Raw genomic sequence first — 18,286 nt, forward strand, 5'->3', positions numbered from 1 at the left:
GGGCCCAATTTGGACATTATCACTAAGGGATGTACTAATTTTCGTTGCCAGCAGTTTAGAGTGTGTTGAGTTATTTTGAGGGGACAGCAAATTCACACTGTTATACAAGCTGTACACTCACTACTTTACATTGTAGCAAAGTGTAATTTCTTCAGTGTTGTCACATGAAAAGATATAATAAAATATTTACAAAAATGTGAGGGGTGTACTCACTTTTGTGTGAGATACTGTATATATATATATATATATATATATATATATATACACACACACACACACATACACACACACATAGGGATATAACCATATTTATATTCCTCTGCTTCTGAGAAGACCTTCAGGATGGAATAATGATGATACTGGATATGGATAGTAGTGGTATATAGGGTCCTCAGATAATCTAACTGTATTGTGTGTTTGTATTGCGATCTGGTCCCATTTAAGGTGTCAGTAATAATGTTAACAATCAAGAGTGGTGCATTTTGAACACGGCGTGAGACAAACACACAGAACACGCACCTCATTCTGGTGTAAACCGGCCTTCAGAATACTCCTGTAATTGATTTGGGGCCTTTTGTGTGTTGAGAGGAGATGTTAAATTGGTAAATATGAAACACAAACAAAGGTTTCAAGAGTTTATTTAAATAGATTATCATCTTGAAACAGTACTAATATAATGAAATATAGTAAAACTGTGTAATTAGGAGTTATCGTATATAGAGAAATGAAAACAATCATGTTGCCATAACAATCAATCATATACTTGTGGTCGTTCTTCTAGTGCATACTAGAAAAAGATAGCAAACATCTAATTGAATTCTGTGGTCAACACTTTTTTCCTTCCATCCATATTTTACATACTACAAGTCTGGATTTCAGATGTGATGAAACACTATTCGTTCCATTTCTCATTTCAGGAACACATTACAACATGCTGTGACTGGCACCTTTACTAATCATTATTGCAGGAAACATGCTTATGTCAAATTAAAAAATTCAGCGTTGGTACTTTATTGTCTTATGTTTTTAAACTATAATTCTACACAAACCAAGACTTTTTACTCAGAGAAAAAAATATATGAAAGTTGTTCTAAATACCCAGGGCCTGAAATAAAAGTGCATCCATTGCTTGCACATATTGGAGTTAGCCATGCTGTTGTCTGAACCCGATATCATAAATGTGAAAAAAAACTTGAAAATTGAAACTAAAAGCACAATTTACCTTATTTCCTTTATATCACCAATTCCAAAACTTTGAAAGTTTTCTAGTTACTACTGTTTCAGCATGCAAGATAGCTGCCTCCATTACATGTAAGAAATTGATTTATTCTAATTTCCAAGAACAACAAAGAAAAGCCCTTTGAGGTTATATGTACATGGCAATCATTTTCCAGACTTAAGACTGTGAGGATCTCTTCCTGGTTATGTGCTCCAAGTGTGCTGCCTCTGATGTGTCCAGGTTGATGTTGTATTTAGCCAAAATCTTGAGGATGGGGCGAAGTTTCAACCACCACTGCTGCTTGGGCAAGCGATGTCTAGAAGACATGGAAAATGACATCATCCGTACACGTACAAATTACATATCATTCTTTTATAGTATAAATATAACCGCGCTAATAAATGAAAAACGAAACTAAAAGTGGGATAACACCTGGGCAAGAATAAACAAAGTAAAAGCTGCGCTATAAATGACTAAATATATAAATAAATAAATATATATATTCAACCAAAACATGAATGTGCACACTTAATAAGCAATAAAGTGCCAAAATCAAATGAATATATAAAAATAAGTATATAAAAGTATATGTGCACACTAATAATGAAACAGTAAAGTAACAAAGTCAAAGATGTTAATAATAAAAAATATAACACAAAATAACGTAAAATGATTAAGGGTAATGAAAGTCCCAAAAACACTCAGTGTATAGAGTATAAAGTCCTCCACCACAGCAGTAGGTTAAGGTTCTCCTCTACGGTGCATCTGTCAATAAGGCATGCCAATGCGCTTACCAGATAATGGTAATAAATACACCAATCAGCATAAATTTCAGATGGGTCCAAATGGAGGAGTCGGTATGGGTCAAGTGATGCCAGGGACTGTCACTGGGTAGATGTTCCAGCATATACCGCACTCAGACCATATATGGCTAAAGCAGCAACCATCCAGGGGTTAACATACAAGGAATAAAAGAGCCTTGCCTTCTTGTTGGCAGCCATTCTTTTAGATCTTGTATCCATTGGTCCAACTATAGCAAGTGCAGTCTGACTTGACCACCTGCCTAAGTCCCCTTTCACACGGGCTGTCTGATAAGGTTCGTCCTTCAGTTTTTCAGGCAGACCCTCCATTCACCCCTATGGAGCAGGGCATGTTAGCAGTGACATGTCCGCTGACACCCGCTGCTATCCGATCTGATCCTGTCCACCAAATCCAGACAGATGGAGGATCGGATATGATCGAATGAAAATAGGCGGTCCTTTTTCACCCGATTTCCCCATAGGGGAGAGGGGGGACTGTGTCCGTCTCTGCTCTGTACAGTGAGCGGAGACAGACATGCATTCCGCCTGCTCAGCAGGGATCGCTCCACTGATCCCTGCTGAGCAGGCGGAGGCGCCCGTGTGAAAGGTTCCTAAGAGAATTCACACATGTATCAATATGATCAAACAATCAATCATTCAATGCAGCTATAATTTATCAATTAAAAAAAAATGCAAACCAATTATCCTCCATTTGATCAATTTATTGAAAATAATTAATTTTAACTCTGCCACATCAATTGTCTGTGGTAATCACAGATCAGTAGTGGCGGGGTTGGGGGATGTTTGGTTATACAATGGCCTATAGTACCCACTCCTGCGCCCTGTATGATACACGCTCCTAAGCACTGCACAACACTCACTCCTGAGTCCTGTGTTATATGCCCTTCAGAGGCCTGTACTTTATGTGTTACTCATTCCTTAACATTGAGCCTTGTGCAATACACAGTTCTTCGCACTGACCACACCCACTATTTTGGTACAGCAGGCTAAGTGCGCCTCTTTACTTATTTCCCCAGGAACGTGATATAGGGGAGCTGGAGGGTTGAGTACCTACATTTATTCTCTGGCTAAATTCTGGGCACTTTCACCTAGCAGTACTAGGGTCGTCTGTTCAAATCCCAATCACGGCACTACCTGCCTGAAGTTTGCATGTTCTCCCTGTGTCTGCGTGGGTTTCCTCTGGGTACTCTGGTTTTCTCATAAATACCAAAGATATGCTGGTAGATTAATTGGCTCCGGTCTAAATGTGCCCTAGTATGCTGGAATGTGAGTTGGGATATTAGATTGTAAGCTCCTTGAGGGCAGGGACTGATTGTGAATGTGTAATATACTGTATGTAAAGCGCTGCGTAAATTGACAGCGCTATATGTGTACTTGTAATAATAATAAATAATAAAAAAAAGCCTTGGCAATAAGTATAACATTTTCAAGTACAAAAGCAGTAGTGAAGCATGTTTTATTATTGCATGCACTATATATTTACAGAGAAATATAAAATAAACCCTGTTGCTTGTAACAGAGGGCATATTGCCAGCCAAAAAATAAAATCAATCTTCTAATAAAGTTCACCTTTTCAGGAAACATTTAAAGATGAACACTGTACAACCCCCACCCCCCTCCCCCGTTCCCCACTGTACTCTCCTGTGGGGGTGCTGAGCTGTCAGTGCTCACGCAGCCAGTCCAGGGGTCCAGGGATTTGTAATCTCCGCTCTTCTCCTTTTGTGCAACACTTCCAGGATGGACTAGAGTGATTCTGACTGATCCATGGCTGCACAGTGAATTGCTCCAATCCATCCCAGAAGGACTGCAAAGAGAAGAGGGAGAAGAGCGGATATCAAATCTCCAGACTCCTGGTCCATCTGTGTGGTCTCTGACAGCTCAGCATTAACAGGTAAGTACGGTGTTAATTGAATTTATAATTTTTTACTTAAAAGGTGAATACTTCAGAGTCATTATAGAACCTAAAAGTGACAAAGTAATTCATAACACATCAAATCTGGGGCCCTAGCTATCATTTTGCTGGTTTATTAAAATAAACTTTTAACAGAGTGCCACATAGCAAAATAATGCTGCAAATGATTAAAAGGAATACTGCATTTGTAATGCCTACCCACCGCGACAAACCACTGCTGGAGCCCCTAAAAGGTCACATAAAGATACTGATTTTTAGGCACTGATCACTACTAAACACCGCTTTTAGAAGCATTTTTCTTTTTTTTTTTTTTTTTGTAATGCCTTGGAACATAACTCATATATATGCTTCAGACTGAGCATTTTTTAGGCTAGATTATCCTGTAAACTTCTGATAGAAAGATCCAGCATAAATGGGATTATGCTAATATGCCTGTGGGCATGTAGCCTTAGAGAAGGAAATGTACACATTGCTTAATACCCTGAAGGGCTCAAGTAGTTCAACAGGTAATGCAGGCATTGTAGGGTCAAATTTGGCACCGTAAGGTGTCCTCTGGCTGTCTGCTAAATTTCTATAGAAACTCCTTTGCATTTAAAACGTATGTATGTTTTGAAAAACAGACTGTCATTTAACAAATCAGTCTGCAATATAAAAGAAACATACTCAAAATCAGTCTCTTCTTTCAGTTCTGACAAGGGCTGGAAAACTAGGCTTCTCTTGCGCATTCCCAATAAGCAGGCTGAATCTGCTGTGTTTGCAAATATACGACCTAAAATAGAATTACAGTTTAGAAGATAAATCATTCTGCAGAAGATAAGACATTATACAGAAAGCAAGTCATTCTACATAAAACAATTAAAGGTGTTTTACCATGTCTAGAAAACTCTTTCACTTTTCCAGTCATCCATAGCACGGCTTTTGCACCCATTTTTGTACCAAAATTCCTGTCAAATGGGGTGGGTGTTCCTCCCTGGAAAAAAAAAAGCAAAAGTAAAGGAAGTGGTGCAAATGTATCTTTTCCATGCAATTAATACTGTATAGACCAAGGTCTGCGCCTAGTAAAAACTTGTGATATTCCCCAAATTTAAGAGCGCCACCTTATAACCTTTATTTACATTTACAATTATTTTTTGTGGAGTCTTGGGAATAATAAATTGTATGCCTAAAGTTGATACATTTTCATGCTTGCCTTTTTAATTTAATAGAATACATTAGTATTATTATATTTATAAATTAAGAATTACAGTGTATACATATGACGGTGTGCATATTAATGCCCATACTTGTTAATTATTTAGTGGTTAGTGGGCGGTCATATTTTATGTGCAAACTGAAGATAGCTGGCAAGAAGCTAGAATTTGATACAGTCACTGATCTCCTCAAGAGGCATGGTCATTCAAAAAATTCTCTCATCAAATCTACTATAACTGGTGGGAGTGTAAATATTTTCCAGGCAGAAGGACAAGTATTTTGGAATTTTGCTGGCAAGTGACCAATTTTAATGCGGACTCCCTCATATCCCTAGTATACATTGAACCTGACAAAAAAAAAATTAATTCAAAAGCATACCACAGAAATCAAAAAACGAAGATTTGCTATGTTAGGCTGTATTCAACACCTGAGCAGAGCAATTTTCAGGCATTTTTATTTTTTTGAGTGTTTTTAGAATTTTTTACAAGCAGTTTACGGCTTCAGGCAATTTTGTTTAACCAACAGAAAGCACTAGGGGGAGGAGAGTTGGAGGAGATCAGGGGTGGAGAGCTGCTGTTTCAACAGAAAAAGCATGACAAATCGCTCATAAAAAGCTCATGTGGTGAGTTTTGAGGCCTCCCTATCAAGGTCTATGGGGCCCAATTTGTCTCCAATCTGCCAAAAAGTAGCTCATGTACTTTTATAAATGATAGGTGTTTTGCTACAGGTGACAGAACGTTCCGATGCGAACAGGGGCCATTGAAATTAATGGGATTTGCCTTTTTGAGCTTCAAGCAGAAAATCACTCAGGTGTGAGTGAGGTCTTATAGAAAACATATATAAATGTTAATAGTACCCTAAAACATGTATATTTAGCCTTGAACATGAAATTTGTGCACTGTCCCCACTATCAATTGTAGACAATGGGTCACCTTTGTAGCCAACAGAGGCACGCTACTGTATAGTAGGGAGCTGGGGCCACACTAAAGCTATGATTTAAAGTGAAGTCTAGAATGGCTATGGTTGGGTTTGGGAGACCCATGCCAGCATAGTCAGTGTAAGCACCTTGTAGATCCCACTCTTTAAGGAAAACTATTATGAAATAAATGCAGGGGTAGCCTTAGCCGAGTTCCTACTGCCTACTAACTACTTCGATGTCATGCTGGCTCTTTGGATTCAAAAGTGTCATCTACAGCAACTGTAGTGGAGATCAGAACTGACTTAATTTCCCATGCTTCACAGAGTTTGGACCCGCTGCATGCTTGTTCGAGGTCAGTGGCTCAAAGTAGTGATGACAAAGGCAGACTATACTAGCATGTTAATAAAGAGTTCAGAAATGGCAGCCTATATATTTCTCTTATGACAAATGTCCTTTAAAGCTGAACTCCAGGTGCCAAACTATTATCTGGAAAAAAAAATTGCAGCAGCAATTCAGTTTGTAATGGGCAATACCTCAGTTTATAAACTGTATATGATGCCAAATATATTATAATGAAGTACATTATGTCTAAATATGCATAAAGCATTCTTACCTGCTGCATGTGACCTAGAACGTTTTTTCTGCTGTCAAAGATGCCTTTTCCTTCCTCTGAATACAAATTGAATATAAAATCGGTAGAGTAGTTTTCATTGCATTTCTCGTTCCTTTAAAACCAGAAAAATAAATGATTTTCAGGTTAGCCGTTTAACCACACTATGAGTTTGAAAAAAAAAACAAAAACAAGCAATTCTGTTTAATTTCTATTGTAAATTTAGATAAAATATCTCACAAATTAAACAGATCAAGTTGATATCACAAATTAAAACCCGACAGTGCCCTAAAGCCTGGTGGTCCATAAATATGTAAAAAGAGTAACCAAACCCTTTCCTTCTCCCTTACTTCATTATTGGTCAGGGAGGCTGCCCATCACAAGGAAGGGCAGATAGTAAACCTTGAGAAGAGGGAGGCGACACCAAGCACAACTTCTGAAATTGAAGTCACAGCGTAGTTGACATTTTAGGGCTTACCAGGCTAGGCCTCATGGAAAGGTAACTGTCCATGCAAGGGAGCATTTCTTTTGTTTATGATAGGCAAAATAATAGCAATCATTTACAAATATCCAACATGACTGATTGCCATTTCCAACAGCAATGAGTGCACAGAGTTTCTAGAGATATCTGCTTGTGCCCATACACACAGGTATTACTGCCCAGGTTGGTAAAATTTAGCTGAAAATAATATGTCCAGTGGTAGATTTTTGCAATGGGTTCAAGTAGAAAATACTTTTTTTTTTTTTTTTTTCTGGAAAGCTGAAACTTCAGTATAGTTGTTTAGAGCATGTATCTACAGTAAAATGTAGCTTGCGGGCTTATAAATTAATAGTTTATATACTAAGAACACAAACTTGAGCATAAACACTGAACTCTTTTATCACATTTCTATAGAATAATGTGAACTGAATAATGAGGTCTTCATTGATATATCCAACCACAGACAAACACATTTTCACTATAAGGAGAACAACTAATAAGTACAGGAGTTGAGAAACCTCATTCGAAAAATAATGTGACTGTTCACTTCAATTATCCAAATTCTTGTTCACCTTGAGTTCCCACTCACATGCATATGTTTTAACATGGTTGGATAATTGAAGATTCTGAACTCTTTTAGAAAAGCAGCCCATGTGTTTGTGGCAAATATGTCATATATACCCTGTACAAACAGTAAATAATAATGCATAATGGGAGCTGAGGCTTCTTGCCTCCATTTATCTAAATTAAGCAGAGGAAAAGCTTGACTAAATATAGCTCCTGATTTGTGATTAACATTTCCACATATAACTGTTAGTGTAACCCATAAGTAACATTTCTGAAACATATTTGTGGGTCACCCATAAGGAGTAAGTCATTTGTCAGAAGTATAATCGTGGCTTTGCAGTGTGATCAGTTTAGTATTTAGGGGAGTCAAGAAAAAATGTAATTCTATGTTCTGTAACTTAGAGATTTGTCTGTTTTGATTCTGTCAGTATATTCTCACCAACAAGATCAAGATGAGACAAGCTTACTCTGTAGGATATATATTTCCCCTGGAGAATCACTGGCTGCAGGTGTAGGTAACTGTGTGGATCTCCCAGGGGATAACACAACCTACACCACAGCTATGGCAGCTGGAGATGGGAAGAAAAAAATACTGGGATTTCAGTTCTATTTAATAATCAACTGCTTAAAGCTACAACCTATATAAAAAGGATTTACATTCAGATAGAGTACATTCCTAAATGCGACATACCTTAAAATTAAACCTCTCTTGACAGTCGTCTTCATTTTTTCTATAAGATGGTCCACATTTACCTGACAAACAAAAGTACACTCATTGTTTTCCTCATTGGGTATATTATCTGTCAATGTTAATTTAACAAGTTCATTTAAGAAAGGCTTAAAGTGGTTCTAAAGCCTCATGGTTTCTTTTACTTTAATGCATTCTATGCATTAAAGTGAAAAACCTTCTCTGCTGCAAGATCCCTACAGACCCCCCATATTCTTACCTGAGCCCGATCCGATCCAGCGACATGCATGAGAGCAGCGGCTCTCGCAGATATGTCTCTCCTTGTCGGGCAGATTGATAGCAGTGGAAGCTATTGGCTCCCGATGCTGTAAATCAAATGCTGTGGCGAGGGATTAGGGGGTGAGGCTGAATTGCACAGTCTGTGTCAATAGACGCAGACAGGGAAGCTTGGGAGCAAGCTGATTCCCTCACTCACCGAAGAGGAGGGGCCTGGAATTCTGGTAGAGGACCCCAGAAAAGGAGGATCGGGGCAGCTCTGTGCAAAACCATTGCACAGAGCAAGCAAGTATACCAGGTTTGTTATTTAAAAAAAAAATGAATATCTCCTAAACCTGCACGGTTTAGGAGATATTCGCCCTGCATGGAGCCACTGACACCAGCGGCGCATGTGCTCTGAAGGTCCGGTGGACCTTACTAGCTCATACTAGCGATGCACACTAGCTCATTATGCCTTTCTCCTGCAGGGTTTGTTTTTTTTTTGTTTAGGAGGATACAACCGCTTTAATAGAGACCAGCCACTGCTGCTCTCTTGCTCTCGTTGTACAGGGTGACTGGTCTTGTATCGGCCCCTTAATGTAGTTTTCTATAGGCAGCTTATAGTGAGTGAGCATGCTGGATTCCTCTTACAGCTCTGCTCTCTACAAAGGATGTGTGCAGTACAGTTATAATATCACACCTACTTTTACAAGGTAATGACTAGGTTTGCAAAGGTATTTGGTGCACAGATAGTGGATTGATATCCTTTGTGGCTATTGAGGAACACTGTATGTTTAAATAAAAATTCTTGTGCCCATAGTTCAGTTTTAAAGAGCATGCTCGCTCACAATAATTAGGGTGCGGAAGGGTTATGTTAGGTCTTCATCCATCTGGGGCTCTGTTACAGAGGTTCCACCTTACTTACTGTCCTGGTGACAACTGTTCCACCAGACAGGAAAAGAGGGAAAATCTCCAACAGCAACACAGGCAGAAATAAAAATGTAGAACCGTAAATGACTATGTGTTATTTTAAGACTGCTTAATAAAGTCAACATTTATTGAAGCCTAGTATACATGTTGCGATCAATTTTCTGCCCACATGTGAACAGATGCACTTCGTAGACAGCTGGAGATCCAGGAGAATAGTGATTCATTCAATATAGTTGATCTTCTCAAACTACACTTTTGCACACCACCACCATTCAGAATTCCTAACTACATGGCACTGTTAAAATTAACTTCCATAGCAATCTCTTGGTTTTTGCATCTTTAGTAGCAATGTTTCTTGAAAAAAGGCAACAATCTATGCTAGAATACTCTGGCAACATGCTAGCTCTCTCTGGTATATGACAGCACTCATATTTCCCACCCATTCCTTACCAATTTTAGGTGTAACTGTATAAAATTTAAATTTCTACTTTCTTGCCAAGCTTAGCAATTTACTGGGGAAGTGGACATTGCATGCTTAAAAGTAAATTTTATTATCTTTTCACACAAAAGGAACTGCGTTGAAGGAGGGATCTTAGGGTACATGTGCTTTCTAGATTTTGTTTCAGGTAGCTTTAAAGGTAGAACAGCCCTTTGTTAGACATTCAGTTTTATATTCTCTTATCTATTGTTCTTTAAGTGATTGTAAAGTCTCATTTTTTGTTCTTGTTATAAATAAAAAAACATGTCATACTTACCTGCTCTGTGCAGTGGTTTTGCACACAGCAGCCCAGATCCTCCCCTTCTCGGGTCCCTCTTCGACGCTCCTGGCCCATCCCTCCAGTTGAATGCCAACACAGCAAGCAGCTTGCTATGGGGGCGCCCAAGCCGAGCCGCAGCTCCGTGTCCATTCAGACACAGAGCCGCGGTTCGTACCCGTCCCCTCTCTCTCCTCACTGAATTTGGTTGACAGCAGCGGGAGCCAATGGCGCTGTGCTGCCATCTCAGCCAACGAGGAGGGAAAGTCTCAGCAGCCGAGATAATCCTGCAACATCGCTGGATCGAGATGAGGCTCAGGTAAGTATTAGGGGGGCTGAGGGGAGCTGCTGCACACAGAAGTCTTTTATCTTAATGCATAACATGCATTAAGATGAAAAAACTTCTGACTTTACAACCACTTTAAATACAACTTCTACATTTGTAAAGTAGGGAGAAAACTGTCCACTTATTGCAGTTTAACATACATTTAACCGCAGAATTTTGCCAATTAAGCCTGCTGCTGTGTATAGTTTGAGAAAAACTGTTTCTAAATAAATTATTAACAAAGAACCAGGAATTTCAATTTAACTGTAGCACCCTGAACAACCTGTCACTTTACATTTACCTGCAAATCATGTATAGAAAAAGGCTCTTCATAAATATAGGCTGCATCTGCTCCAGCAGATAGCCCTGCCATAGTAGCTAAGTATCCACAGTAACCTCCCATGGTTTCAATGATGAACACTCTCCTCTTTGTTCCAGCAGCAGATTGCTTGATTCGGTCACAGGTCTAAGCAAAGACAACACAGTTAGGCAACTAAGAATACAGTTTTTACACTAAATATTTCCTCTAAAATTGTATTTTTGTTTTATATTTATACTGATATTTGTAATTTTTAAGCCCAAATTACACTTTAATTTTAAATTCACTAAACACCAGGTGCATCAAAAGAAAGGTGTGCAAATTCTTACAGTTTTGTTTACTTTAAAAGTTGTCACTGACCCTAACTAAGGGCTGGATAAGCATGCTGTGCAGAGGGACCATTGCTCTTTGTCAGATTTTTTTTCGTCATCTGTGTGCCATTGCGGAGATTTCCCTTCACTTCCTGTCCCATAGCCAAACAGGAGGTGAGAAAAAATCCTTGCAAATTAAGAGAATTTCTTGGGGACCGCCAGGCCATCAGAACTAGTGTCCCCATGCATTATGCACCTGGAATATATTTAGTTAATTTAATATGCAAGTTTAGTTAGGCTGTATTGTGTTTATTAAACTTTGTACTGCTGGTACTGTGGCATGTTTACAAAGAAAAGAAAAAATGGGATAATCCCATACATGCAGTAAAGCCCCAGGAATGTGTCCTTTGCTGCTGCATTGCATCGGCTTACTGCACCCCTAGAGATATTTGATGAGCTCAGTTCCTAAAAAATTCTGTAAAATATACATTTTTTAAATATGGGACAGACGTTCATTTTTCTCTTAGTATTGGTTCCTTTTAAACTAAAAAGGGCACTGGTATGTTGTATTTTTAAATTTAAATCTTTCTCCAGCACTCAAAATAAAATTTTTCAAAAATGCTAGAATAACCCTAAAATCCTTAAAAAATGTTTCTTTTTTAAAAGCTCAAAAGGAACAGTTGCACTTTCTGAGCAACTGTGAAAGGGATTGATTACATTTTTGTTTACATTTTTTTTTCTGATTATTCGCCAGCATTTGTGCTTCTGGGATTATCTATGTTTAGCCTTGTGTGCTCTGCTGAGGGATGGAATCAGGAAGGAATGAAAAGTCACATTAATAAGTACTTTCTCCTCATTATTTATTCACTGGTGACCAATGGTGATCATTTTTACTTGTCAGATAATACTATACACTTTAGAACATAGGTTGCAAAAATTTCAGATTTTATGTTAAAGTATAACTATAGGCAAAACGTTTTTTTTCAGTTTTGGCTAGAGTGGAGAGGGATTAGAACCCCTATCAATTTTTATTGCTGTCTGTGCCCCAGCTAGGAGATTGACCCTCTCTATTTGTCCTGTTAACTGTTACCATTGAAAGTGAAGTAAAAGAAAATCCGAAATTTTGCGTTGTCCCCAGAAAAGTAATAGCAGCGGAATCTTCCAATGGGCACACTACTAGTTCTGGTTAACTGGGGGGACTTCCTCTTTGGCTATAGAACAAGAAGTGAGGGGAAATCTCGGCAATCGGACACAGATGGCGAAAAAAAATCTGACAGGGGTTCTAACCCTCCCTTTCTCTATCCAAAATAGAAAAAATAAAAGTTTTGCCTATAGTTCTACTTTAGGGCCTCATGCACAATGGACGTTTTGCTAACTCTCGTAGACTCCTTTACATCTAGCAGCAGCGTTTTGGCAGAAAAAAAAAAAAAAAACACTTGACGCTTGTAACTGTGTGCAACATGTTTAGGCACGTTTAGGCGTGTCAAGCGCTTGATCGGTAATGAATTTCATTGGCAAGAATAATAGCTTATTCTGGCCATTGAAATTAACGCTCAAGCGATAAAAGTGCCTAGTGTTGACACACGGTTAAAGACATTTAGGCACGTCAAGCATTTTTTCTGCCAAACGGCGCAGCTCCTGGATGCACTGGCTGTGGGTTTTTCTTTTTTTTGCCTCTACATGCACTGCCTCTAAACTCTATAAACACCTATGTGTGCACGGACACATGGGCTAACATGCAGGGGCATTTAGAAAAATGACAAATGCCCCTAGGAGCAGCAGAAAAAAATGTACAGTGTGCAGGAGACCAAAATGTGTACATTGATAGGAAATTAGTGCAGCGCTAAAACTAAAATGAATCAATTGAATAGGAAATATAGTCCATGCAAAGGAGGAAGGGCCCTGTGTGGATAAAGATGCACTCAGAGCCAATGCTGTGGTCTTAAAACTACAAATCCACCACCAGATATAATGGCCTCTCACCTCAAAGCACTGACCACAAAGGGTCAAAAACACCAGGACAGATTCCACTTGCAATTGAACACTGACGATAACACCTTTGGCAGAATGGATGGATGGGATGATCCCAGTTACTCCAAATACCTCCAGGGGATACCGATTAGACAATCCAAAAGCTTGCTCTCTTAGTGGTGTGACTCAAAGAAAGGCAAGGGATCGCACATAGTGAAGTATGTCTAACACATTTATTAATTAAAACATAAGAAAGCCTCTTACTTAATAACAGCATACAGCAGGCACATCACATCCTCTCTTGCTGAATGTAACAGTCATACACTTCCTCGAGCGGCTCTGTGAGACAGCGGGTGATTTCACGGCTCCTCCCTTCCGCACGCGTGACGTCCCATAATGGAAGGGACTTCCTCAGCGGCTTGTGTAGGAGCCTGTCATCCCCGCAATATATAGAGCCAATGAGCTGCAAAAGGAGCTGCAAAGAAGTTGCAGCTCATTGGCTCTATATATTGCGGGGATGACAGGCTCCTACACAAGCCGCTGAGGAAGTCCCTTCCCTTATGGGACGTCACGCGTGCGGAACGGAGGACCAGTGAAATCACCCGCTGTCTCACAGAGCCGCTCGAGGAAGTGTATGACTGTTACATTCAGCTAGAGAGGATGTGATGTGCTTGCTGTATGCTGTTATTAAGAGGTTTTCTTATGTTTTAATTCATAAATGTGTTAGACAAACTTCACTATGTGCGATCCCTTGCCTTTCTTTGAGTCACACCATTCCGCCACCTCTGGCAGACACAGACGGGGAAGTAGGGTGACCGCGACATGAATGTGTGGCTGCATAAGCAGGGGATTGAATATAGTTCTAGCTGCAGCATGCCTGAGAGAGTGGGGAGGAAGTGATATCATTCACACTCCACCTCTCCCTGCAGACTGAATGCTCCTTTCGGCATCAGCCTCTCTTGGACAGAGAGAGAGCTAGATAGAGAGAGAGGGAGAGAGATAGAGAGAGCTCACGTGCAACTCGTGTAGCCTGACTGTAGAGAAGCTGTGCAGATTTTCTTGGTAAATTATTCATGCAGGATGGGGCTATGTTAATGCTGCTTGGATGTGGGTCTGTGTGGGTCTCTGAACTGGAATAGGCTGCCTCTTTGCTGGTTATGGGGCTGCCTCTTTGCTGGTTATGGGGCTGTCTCTCCAGTGATATGAGGGGGTCTCTTTGCTGGATATTGCCCGGTTGAAATCATCTGGAAGTGGGTCTGAGTTTACTTTGGTAAGAGCTGGATATTTCTAATGTTTTGTGCATTTTACTACATTGTTTTTTAGTAACAAATTTCAAACAAGTTACTTGTATAGCCCCCCAAATTATACCTGTTCTCTAAAGGGGGAGGTCCTAGGAGGTGTGGAGGGGTGGAGACAAGGGCTGGTTCTAGGGTCGGGTAGAGGCCGGGACAGGCGTGGCCTAGGGGAGGGGGCTGAGTTCCTGAACCTTTTCTCTGAGGAAAAAAAGCCCTCTGAACAATCATAAGTGCCTGTTCACACTTCTGCGATGCGGGAACCCTGCGAATCCACTGAGAGTTCCGGCATCGCATTGAACTCGCATGGCAGTTCACACATGAACCACTGGAGGTGTCAATACAAAGTTAACGACACCCCCAGATCAGCTCACATATCGAAGTGCGAACTGACAGTTTGCACATGAATCGGATAGCACTGGTGTGAACCACCATGCCATCCTATTCTGTAGCGGACCCAAAAAAGGGTCCTGTGCGTGTTTAGTCCGATTAAGATGCAAATTCAGCCATACAATCTGTATGGCTGAATTCGCATTGCACAGACATCGCATGTGATTTTAGGAGCAGTGCGCTCTGAATCACATGCAATGTCTGTCATCGCAGAAGTGTGAACCGGCACTGAGTAAAGCATCCGAACCCAACAAATTGGGGCGAGGGTGATAGAGGCATCCTGTGAGTAAAATAATACATTTCCTATTTAACAAATAAAAAGGCTCTTTCCAATTGCATCATGTTTTTTGACAAACAATTCCTGGTGGAATGTAATAACCTAATAAAAGAGCACTGTCATTTCCAAATCCATAACTGAAGTAGAGTAGTTGCTGCCCCTTTTTTTCACCATTAACAAAGCTGCCATGAATATTACTGTACAAACAGCAGGGAGAAGACGGAAATACTTACAGTGGTTATAGTGTTGAGAGCTGTATCAGCACCAATACTAAAGTCAGATCCGGGGACATTGTTTGAGACAGTGGCTGGAATAACAACAATAGGTATACATAGCTCCTCATATTTAGAACGTCCTTCCACCAGTTCCAGACTGCCTGTAAATGCCTGCAAGATAAATGACATTTACTACTAGGATACATATCAACAGGTAGTAATGTTGTAGAAAACAAAGTCAGAGAATAGAAATGGCAACACAGGTGTAACTATAATCAAAAGGAGCCCATGTGACTATTATGTATCCAGCAACACAGAGAGCTCAGTAATCCAGTAAAATAAATAATTGCTCAAAGTTCAATACTCTTTGGCTCTATAACAACCTTTATACAATAAAGACAAAATAATTTAGATGTAGACAAATATACAAACCGACTACAGTCAATCTATAAATAGATCAGACATGCCAGACTGTTCTTATTTTCTAAAAGCAAGCCTGACACAGACCCCATTGCCTTCCTGGAGTATTTATCCCTGAAATGTGGTTATCTATTAATTGCATACTGAATTTAACCCATGTACACAATACAACATTTTACTACAGAATAAAATAAACTTACCTCAAAACCGCCAATAAGGATCAGGCCATGTATGTTAAAATTGCTTATATTTGCACTGATTTCTTCATAGTATTTCTTTGGCAGCACCCTGTGTAGATGAATGACCATAGCATTTATACAAACACATAAATATAAGTGATAGAAGAGAATATAGAAATAGGTGACATTACTTTAATGTATTTAGTATCTTGAGAGGTAAACTGGGATGTATAATACTAACAAAGAACATTGAGCTGGGCACACATGTCACAATTAGAGATAGGCCGAACAACCCCCTGTTCGGTTCGCGCCAGAACTCTCGAACATCGCAGAAATTCTGAGCCGAATAACAAACCCCATTGAAGTCTATGGGACCCGAACTGTAAAAAATCAAAAAAGTGCCTATTTTGAGGGCTTAGATGCAAGTTATTGGGCATACAAAGGGTATGGGGGTCTGGGTACTGCACTGGGTGACATGTATTAATAAAAATAAAAAAAATAAAAATTTGTAAAAAACATCATTTTTAAATGAGCAGTGATTTACTGATGCTTAAAGTGCAATAATAAAAATGAAAAATTCATTTAAATATAGTGCCTGGGGGGTCCTCTTAGTCTGCCTGTAAAGTGGCGTATCTGTACCGTGTATAGAACCTGCATCAGAATGAAGTTATGGCTGTGCATTGTTAAGTAGCAAGTGGCTGACACTGATCAAAAACTTTCGCTGACTTCTGACTTCTCCATTCCTGATGCTGGGGCTATGGCAGGAGTAGCTGTGGACAAGGAGGCATAATAAGGCTGCTCTGCCAGCTGCAGTGGAACGCGCACTAGTCTCTGCTTGGGGGACAGAGGATGAGGATGGTTTAGTAAGCAAGTCCAATCTGGTTTTTATCCAGTCTAGTAGGTGCTTGTTCTATGCTGTATAGTTGTTCATAAATTTAAAGGAGATTGTATGGATGAATTTGTATCGCATTCAGACCTAAACGGTGCAGGACCCTTTTTTTGGTCCGCACTGGAATCGGATCACATGGGTGTTCACATCTATGCGATCCGATTCCTGCACCATTTCACAATTCGCACTGCCATATGTGAACGGATCTGGGGGTGTCGTTAACTTTCTATTGACACCCACAGCAGTTCGCATAGGGCAGTGTGAACTGCCTGCGAGTCCTATGCGGTGCGGAAACCAGCACTGGAATCGCGCTGGTTCCCACATCGCGTTAGTGTGAACCAGCACTTACTCTACGATTAAGAAGCATGTGACAAATTCTATTTCTGTGTTATGACATTAATACAAGTTATTGCAAGAAAAAAAAAAGCACAAACTTTTCAAAGTAATCCTGTACTTGTTAGGGATAGAAAAATGCATAAGGGCTCAGTGTGTTGGAGATTTCATTTTTCTTTTGCCCCTTATCTCTGGAATATATTCCCAGAAAAAAAAAAATCACCTTTTAGTTCCAAGTTTAGATCCTCCTTGTCCAGTCCATCCTCCAACACCACCCCATCCAATTTCTTCTATCTATTATTGAGAAATAAAATATATATATAAATAAAAAAAAAAAGAAAAAGTGTAAATTATATGCTAAATTTTGTGTCAAATAGTAATTGTATCAAGAGATTGATACGTGCATACTTAATTTTGTTTGTTCGCTACACACGTTAGCAAAATGAAAAAAAAAAAAAGCACAATAAAAATATCTACGCTTAAATTTAGTTCCTAAAACTACACCAAATAAAATGGTAACTTTAAAATACAAAAAATATAAAAATAAAAAAAATCAGGTGGCCTTATGAGTATTATCCAGTTAAATACGCCTTCTCCATTATGTATTGCTGCCACCTAGTGCCTATTCTATAGTAGTGCAAAAAACAAACGTGTTATTTAGTTGCTCACAAAATACATATTACATTTTACATTATTGAAAAAATGTACAGATTCTTAATTTATATATTACAAACGTTAAATTGCTATTCTATCCCAAATTACTAAAACATTATACCGGAGCTAAAGCCTTACCCGTCTTGACCATACTTAAGGAGTTGATTATATTTTGGCACAATTATCTTTTTTGTTGCTTATTATAAAAACCTGGCCTGTATGCAGTCACTGAAATTAACAAATCAACAATTTTGTGGTACTTGATATATTTATTAATAATGTTTGTACACTGCAAAGCAATGGATTACATTTTAGTTGCAGCATCCATCAAACCTTGATAAGCACATTAATACAATGACTTTG

At 39.3% G+C, this 18,286-nt stretch overlaps 1 protein-coding gene across 1 annotated transcript in view; it reads right to left on the bottom strand.

The window, feature by feature from the left end:
* Nucleotides 1-622: 622 nt before the first annotated feature.
* The window catches only part of PFKM (phosphofructokinase, muscle), a 108,889-nt gene continuing 91,225 nt past the window's right edge, over nt 623-18,286 (bottom strand). The window contains exons 16-24 of the mRNA XM_082245937.1: nt 17,493-17,563; nt 16,069-16,156; nt 15,467-15,619; nt 10,975-11,139; nt 8,412-8,473; nt 6,676-6,787; nt 4,823-4,922; nt 4,616-4,721; nt 623-1,535 (exon numbers count right to left, since the gene is read on the bottom strand). Of these exons, the coding sequence (XP_082102063.1) occupies nt 1,397-1,535; nt 4,616-4,721; nt 4,823-4,922; nt 6,676-6,787; nt 8,412-8,473; nt 10,975-11,139; nt 15,467-15,619; nt 16,069-16,156; nt 17,493-17,563 (996 nt within the window). The 3' untranslated portion in view covers nt 623-1,396. The remainder of the gene's footprint in view (nt 1,536-4,615; nt 4,722-4,822; nt 4,923-6,675; nt 6,788-8,411; nt 8,474-10,974; nt 11,140-15,466; nt 15,620-16,068; nt 16,157-17,492; nt 17,564-18,286) is intronic.

Source organism: Pelophylax lessonae (assembly GCF_965119305.1).
Source record: "Pelophylax lessonae genome assembly, chromosome: 2".
NCBI classification, from domain to species: domain Eukaryota; kingdom Metazoa; phylum Chordata; class Amphibia; order Anura; family Ranidae; genus Pelophylax; species Pelophylax lessonae.